Below are 7694 nucleotides of genomic sequence, written 5' to 3' on the forward strand. Positions count from 1 at the left end.
AGATCTGTGCCATGGGGCGCCAGGTTTTGTGCCCTGGGGTCCCTTTGCCAGGTGCCAGCTCTGTGCCAGTGGGGCATCATGGAGTGCCATGGGGCAGTGCCAAGGATCCCAGTGCCATGGGGTGCCACGCAGTGCCAGATCTGTGCCATGGGGCACCAGGTTTTGTGCCCTGGGGTCCCTTTGCCAGGTGCCAGCTCTGTGCCATGGGGCGTCATGGGCAGTGCCACGGATTTCAGTGCCTTGGGTGCCACGCAGTGCCAGATCTGTGCCGCCATGGGGTGCCAGGTTTTGTGCCCTGGGATCCCGATGCCAGGTCTGTGCCATGGGGCACCATGGAATGTGGTGGGGTGCCACGGGATGTCAGGTCTGTGCCACAAAGTTCCATGGGGTTCCAGGTTTTATGCCATGGGGTTCCTGTGCCAGGTGCCAGGTTCGGTGCCATGGAGCCCCTGCTTTGGGTGCCAGGTCTGTGCCTGGAGACACCATGGGGTGCCAGGTCTGTGCCATGGAGTCCCTGCTTTGGGTGCCAGGTCTGTGCCATGGGTTGCCATGAGATGCCAGATTTTGGTCATCGCCACCTGCAGTAGCCCTGTCTCTGCCCTGCATCCAGCAGCCCCACACAGCTCGTTAACCCGTGCCATTAACAGCTCCTCCATTTCTGTTTGCAATGAGCCGCGTCCCCAGGGGTGGGGGTCAGTGGGAGAGCAGCCCCGGCAGCCCCCGGCTCGGCGCACGGCCAGCAGCTCACAGCACTGCAGGACTCTGCACCGCTTGCCAGGAGCTCTGTGTTTTGCTGCTGGGATGTTCCTGCAACCGTGGGGCCATGCTCCTGCTGCTGGGGATGCTACTGGGGTGATGGGGCCGTGCTCCTGCTGCTCTACTCCTGGATTTACTCCTGGTACATGGAACTGTGCTCCTGCTGCTGGGGCCGCTCCTGGGGCCGTGCTCCTGCTGCTGGGATGCTCTTGGAGTCGTGGGGCCGTGCTCCTGTTGCTCCGCAGCTGGGATTGCTCCTGGAGTCGTGCTCCTGCTGCCGCAGCACTGGGAGTGTTCCTGAAGCTGTGCTCCAGCTGCTGGGGAAGCTCCTGGGGCCATGGGGCTGTGCTCCTGCTGCTGCATTGCTGGGGATGCTCCTGGAGCTGTGCTTCTGCTGCTGGGGATGCTCTTGGAGTTGTGGAGTTGTGCTCCTGCTGTTCTGCTCTTGGGAATGCTCCTGGGTACAAGGAGCTGTGCTCCAGATGCTAGGATTCTCCTGGGGCTGTGCTCCTGCTGCTGGGGATGCTGCTGGGGTGATGGAGCAGCCGTGCTCTGCTGCTCTGCAGCTGGGAGTGCTCCTAGATGTGTGCTTCTGCTGCTCTGGCAATGGGAATGTTCCCAGAGCTGTGCTCCTGCTGCTGGAGCCATGGGGCTGTGCCTGTGGGGATGCTGCTGGAGCCACGGGGCTGTGCTGCTGCTCTGCAGCTGGGGCCATGCTTTTCCCCTCAGCCCCCAGCCTCTTCCCTGCTGCCCTCGACTCACCCAGAGGTGGTCTCAGCTCGGTGGGTCCCAGGGATGTGGTTGGCTGCCGGTGCCCTCCATCCCTGCGGTTTCCCTGGATCTGAGGGCTGTGAGGAGTTCCCCGTTTGCAGTTCTGAGCTCAGAGCTGAAATCCAGAGCTGAAATCCAGGAGCAGACGTCTCGCCCTGGGCGGAAAGCAGTGGCAGCTCCCGACCCACCGCCGCAGCCGCCCATGGGATGGGGGGCTGCCGTCCCATCGCTCCGTTCTCCCTCAGCTGCTGAGCAGTAACGTGGTGAACGACCTGATCCTGCTGGAGAGCGTGATGGACAGCATGACGGGGCGGCAGAAGGACCCGTGTCTGCTGGTGCGCGTGCTGGCGCTGCGGGGGCTGGGCAACATCGCCGTGGGGGCACCCGAAAAGGTGGGAGCGAACGGCACGGAGCTGGGGTCGGGTCCTTTGGTGGGGGGGGGGATGCTTACGGGGTGCACTGTCTGCTCTGGGAGTGGGGCTGTTGGCCACGTCCTCGTCCCGGTGACGGTGAGGTGGCACGGTCTTTGTGTCCCTCTGCTGCCATTGGTGGGCATGGTGGGATCAGGGAGAAATTTCTTCTCCGAAGTGGTTGGGCACTGGAATGGGATGCCTGGGGTGGGGAAGGGGGGGTCACCAACCCTGGGGGTGGTCAGGAAGCATGGAGATGTGGTACCTGGGGACGTGGTCAGTGGGGATGGGTTGGGTTGGGTTGGGGATTTGGGGATCTTCGAAGTCTTCTCCAACCCCTATGATTCCATGTCGGTTTGATCCTGGGAGCCCAGCCCTCCTCCTCCCGGTCTCCCACCCCACACACTGGGGTTGAGCAGGGCAATCCCTATGGCACACTGGGGTCTTGCAGCCCCTATGGCTCCCAGAAGCTCAGCACACTCAGCTGGGTCCTCTGCTTTGGAGTCACAGTCGCCCCACAGTGCTGGAGATGTGGGGCAGAGTGGTTCAGGATTCCCCATAGGGAGCCTCACAGTGACCCCATAGGGGCCGTGTCGAGGTGGGGTAGAGAGGAGATGGCCTCAGGTTTTTCCAGGGCAGGTTTGGGGTCAGGCACTGGGGGAAATGTCCTCCCAGAACTGCACAGGGAGGTGGTGGAGTTTCATCCAAGGAGGGATTGAATAGATGTGGGGATGTGGGATGTGGCACTTGGGGACGTGGTCAGTGGGGGTGGTGGAGTGGGTTGGGGTTGGACTGGGTGATCCTAGCAGTCTTTTCCAACCTGAATGATTCTGTGATTCTATTTAGGGTCATGGTGGGATGGGTTGGGGTTGAACTGGATGATCTTGGAGGTCTCTTCCAACATTAATGACTCTGTGGTTTTAATTAGGGTCATGGTAGGAGTGAGTTGGGGTTGCAGGTCTTGGTGGTCTCTTCCAACCTTTATGACTATGGGTCTATTTAGGGTCATACTGGGATGGGTTGGGATTGGACAGGGGATCTCAGAGGTCTTCTCCAACCTAAATGACTTCATGAGTTTATTTAGGGTCACTGGGAGGTGGGTGTGGGTGGTTTTGGGTTGGAGTTGGGGATCTTGGAGCTCTTTTCCAACCTTAACAATTCCATGACTCTACAATTCCCAGCTGCCATGGGTCTCCTTCTCCATTACAGTTGGACTGGATGATGTTGGTCTTTTCCAGCCTTGGTGATTCTATGATTGTTGCACATCCCCACAGTGTAGGACTGTGCTTTGTCCTTTTCCCAGCCGTCCTCCAAATTGCAAAGGCAGAGTGATGGCAAACTTACCATGGGTTTATACTGTAATTTCATTTTAATTCCAGCTCTCACCACTTCCCTCACAGGTGCATAAGCATGGGGCCAAGCTGCTGGCGTCCATGGTCAATGGCATGGATGACAGAGACGATCCCAACAACCTGGTGGCTCTGGAGGCCATGACCAGTCTGTCCAAGCTACTGGAGCACCTGGAGGAGAGGGACGTGCAGGCCACGCTCCTGCACATCGCCATCAGGATCCGGCCCTTCTTTGACAGCGTAAGGGAGCGGGATGGCAGAGCCTGCTCTGGGCACGGGGCCTCGATGGACCGCAGGGTCTGGGCTGGGCACTATGCATAGGGTGGTCATTACTGAGCTCCCTCAAATGTTTGAAGGTGAATGCGGCACGGAGACATTGTCCCCAGTGTCCCCCATCTGTCCCCCACCTGTTGTGGGGCTCTGGCCCAGGGGATGGGGCAGACACTGGGTTGAAATTTGGGAGTTCACACCCAGCGGCGGCCCCTGAGCCCCAGCTTGTCCCCGCCTGCAGGAGCAGCCCGACCTCCGCTGCTCATCCATCGTCCTCTTCGGCAACCTGACCAAATTCAGCGAGGGTGACAGCGAGGCGTTCTTCGAGCAGATCCTCAACGGGCTGGTGACGTTGCTGCTGCACCTCCAGGACCCCAAACCCGAGGTCGTCAGGGTGAGCGCACGGCACGGGGAGGGGGGTCACCCACTCAAGGATGCGGCGATGCGTTGAGCCCCCCCGGCACGCTGCAACCTTGCAACCTCCCCCTGTGCGTGTGCTGCAGGCCTGCAAGTTCGCTCTGCGCATGTGCGGCCCCAACATGGGCTGCGAGGGGCTGTGTGACATGTTCCTGAACCACCTGCGGGAGGACCGGAGCCTGCACTACGGCGAGTTCATGAACAACGTCTGCAAGCACCTGGTGAGTGCTGCCCAGCTGGACGGCGGGTGGGCAGCGGTTGAAAACCATTTGAGAAACGATTGACCAGTGATTGACCAACTGCTGACCGACAATTGACTGATGGTGGAATGGTTGGCCAATGATTGACCAGTGGCTGAACAGTGGTTGACCAACAGTTGACCAGTAGTTGACTAACAGTTGACCAACGGTTGACCCGCGGTTGAGTGGTTGGCCAATGGTTGACTAATGGTTGACCCAACCGTTGAACAGCAGTTGAACAACAGTTGACTGCTGGTTGACCAATGGTTGACTAATGGTCGACCCAACCGTTGAACAGCAGTTGAACAACAGTTGACTGCTGGTTGACCAATGGTTGACTAATGGTTGACCCAACCGTTGAACAGCAGTTGAACAACAGTTGACTGCTGGTTGACCAATGGTTGAATGGTTGACTCAACGGTTGACTGATGGTTAACCAGAAGTTGACCAACAGTTGAATGGTGAGCCAGTGGTTGAATGGTTGACCAGTGGTTGACAAACAGTGGTTGACAAACAGTTGAGCAGTGGTTGAATGGTTGAGCAGTGGTTGACAAACAGTTGAGCAGTGGTTGAATGGTTGAGCAGTGGTTGACCAGAGGTTGACCCAACCGTTGACCAATGGTTGACCAGCAGTTGACAACTAGTTGAATGATTGATCAACAGTTGACCAACGGTTGAATGGTTGACCAATAGTTGACAAGCAGTTGAACTGGAAATCTGAAAACAGCTAAAGGTTGGACATGAATTACTGACCAATGGTTGACCAACAGGTGACCAACAAGTTGACCAGCAGTTGACCAACAGTTGAGTGGTTAACCACCAGCTGACCAATTGTTGAATAACAAGTTACCCAACAATTGACTATGAGCCAGCAGTGTGCCCTAGTGGCCAGGAGGGCTACCAGCTGAGGATTGGGCTAGGGAATCTCCAGACGTCCCTTCCAGCTCCGTGATTCTGCGTTGCATCCTGCAGATGCAGAGCTACCCGGAGATGCTGAACCGTCTGGTTCTGACCAACCTCTTCTACTTCAAGAGCTCCTGGGTGGACATCCGAGCAGCTGCGCCCATGTTCATCGGTAAGGCTGTGCCTGCTCCATGCTGTTGCTTCCATGCTCCTTTGCAACCCCCATGGGGGTTCCTGGGGGGGGGTGTTCAGTCCTCCACTGCACCCATGGGCTGCACGGACCCTGACCAGATCATGCCATCGTGAGAAAGTTCATCCTGTCGTGATAAAGGCAGTGCAGAGTTGGGCTGTGTTCTGCAGAGCTGGCAGCGCTGTGCTGGTTCATAGCAGTGGATTAACAGAGCTGCAGAGGTGCTGGTGGGGGCACCAGTCCAACCCAGTCCATTCCACGGCTCTGTAAGGACCCTTCCAACCCGACCTTCCCAGGGTTCTGTGATCTTCAAGAACCCTTTCAATCCAACCATCCTGTGACTCTATGATCTTTAAGGACCCTTCGAATCCAACAATTCCATGGCTCTGTGACCTTTAAGGACCTTTCCAATCCAACCATCCTATGGCTCTACGATCTTCAAGGACCCTTCCAACCCAACCATTCCGTGGTTCCATCATCTGTCTCAAGGGTGTCCAAACTTCTGGCTCACCTTCACCAGTACTGAGTGAAGAGGAGTCGTCTTGAGCCACATATAAGATATATAGGATAGTTTAACTTAAATAAGCAACAGAACTTGCGTTTTTTTTTTTTCTAAAAACATAAGGAGAGCAGTAGAACCATAAAGCCAGTGGGATATTTGACCTTTATGCAGCACTCTGGTTCAATGGCAGCGGTTGTGGTTCCTTGTGAGGCGTTCATCAGAGACTTTTGCTCTGATTTCCCTCATCCTGTGCCTCCCTCTGGAGAGCAGTTCTTCAAAAATGCACATCCTGCCAAACCAAGAGGTTGTCCCTCTTAATGGCCCCAAAGAATCCATTTCTTTGGCGACCTTACATTCATTTCCAGTACCTCTAATGAGAGCAGAGAGTTGAGCCGTGTTGGTAGCATCAGCACTTTCATCCGTCACCACCGATTGGAAAGGAGCAGCTTTGCTCTCTGCATTTCTCTCAATAGATTTTCCTGTTCCTTTGGTCCACCTGGCTGCAGTCTGCTGAGGAAATCTCATTTTCAGACAAATCCAGCTTTTTAATGGGGAGAGGAGATGATATCTGCCGTCCTTCCAGCAATTCACCATCAGCGAATGGTTCAGATTGGTTTTCTGCCATCAGATTTGCCACCGCAGGATGAGCTTTTGTGGCAGAGCTGTAATTTTATGAAAATTTTGGTCGCAGTTACAGAATTTTTTTTGTTCTTCTTTCTGGTCTTTATGAAACGTTCCTCGGGACACGTCAGACTTGGCAGTGTGTTTCTGCGATATAATTAATGGCTTTTCAAATTGTGATCTTTGAAAACTGACACCATTTCCTTAGGAATTAAGCATAGCGCCGTATTAGGAACCATTCCTTCTTGGAAAGGGTGGCTGTTGGCACAGGGGGGTGGTGGGATCCCCATCCCCGGGGGTCTTCCAGGTGGAGATGTGGCACTTGGGGACATGGCTAGTTGGGGTTGGGGTTGGGTTTGGGGATCTTGGAAATGTCTTCCAACCTTAATGAGTCTGTGATTCTCTGTAGGGACGTAGTTAGTAGGGGTGGTGGGGGGTGGCTTCAACCTCTCCTGCCATCCCACCACCACCCAACTCTGACACTGCGGGCCACCATAACAAAACAGGAGGCATTACTTTCGGAGCAGCCATCACCCGTGCAAGCGGCTCATGAAAGCCATCACTAAAAAACCACAGACTAATGCTGGAAGTCGTGGGGCTGCGTGAAACGATGTCCTCAGCAGTGTGGGTTGGACGTTCCTGGTGCACAGCACTGACCCACATCCCCACGTTCTCCAGGGTGGCTCTTTGTGACCCACAGCGCAGCCCTGAGTCCGTCTGCATGCTCAGCTCTGGGGGATCCCCGTTGGGTCCCATCGAGCCCTAAGCCTGACCTTCCTCCCCAGGGTTCCTCGTGCTGCACGTGGGGGAGGACCATTGCCACCAGGTGGACCTGGAGCAGCTCATCTCGGGTGAGTGCCATGGGGGGACCCCATGCCGTGCCCACCCTGCGACCCCGCAGAGTCCTTCCTCACGGCCAGAGGGACGTTGAGGTGCTGAGTGTGTCCAGGGGGCAACGAAGGGGGAAGGGTCTGGAGCCCAGCGCCGTGAGGAGAGGCTGTGGGTGGGGGGTGGGTCGGTCTGGAGCAGAGGGGACTCGGCGGGGAGCTCATCGCTCCCTACAACTCCTGAAGGGAGGTTGTGGTGGGGGAGAGGGTTGGCTTCTGCTCCCAGGTGACAGCGATGGGACAGGAGGGGATGGCCTTAATTGCACCAGGGGAGGGGAGGGGAGGGTTGGAGATTAGGAAACATTTCTTCCCAAAAAGAGCAATCAGGCACCAGCGCAGACGGCCCCGGGGTCGGGCATGGTGGTGGGGTCACCGTCCT

General features: G+C 56.5%; 1 protein-coding gene across 1 annotated transcript; it reads left to right on the plus strand.

The window, feature by feature from the left end:
- Positions 1 to 1409: 1409 nt before the first annotated feature.
- LOC104916996 (maestro heat-like repeat-containing protein family member 1) lies at positions 1410 to 7374 on the plus strand. The gene is made up of 6 exons (XM_010728061.3): positions 1410 to 1919; positions 3338 to 3526; positions 3798 to 3950; positions 4060 to 4194; positions 5185 to 5287; positions 7214 to 7374. Exons 1-6 carry the CDS (start codon positions 1821 to 1823, stop codon positions 7357 to 7359), a joined length of 825 nt encoding a protein of 274 aa, XP_010726363.1. The 5' UTR covers positions 1410 to 1820; the 3' UTR covers positions 7360 to 7374.
- The last annotated feature ends 320 nt before the right edge of the window (positions 7375 to 7694 follow it).

Source organism: Meleagris gallopavo, unplaced genomic scaffold (genome assembly GCF_000146605.3).
Source record: "Meleagris gallopavo isolate NT-WF06-2002-E0010 breed Aviagen turkey brand Nicholas breeding stock unplaced genomic scaffold, Turkey_5.1 ChrUn_random_7180001953031, whole genome shotgun sequence".
Classification (NCBI taxonomy): domain Eukaryota; kingdom Metazoa; phylum Chordata; class Aves; order Galliformes; family Phasianidae; genus Meleagris; species Meleagris gallopavo.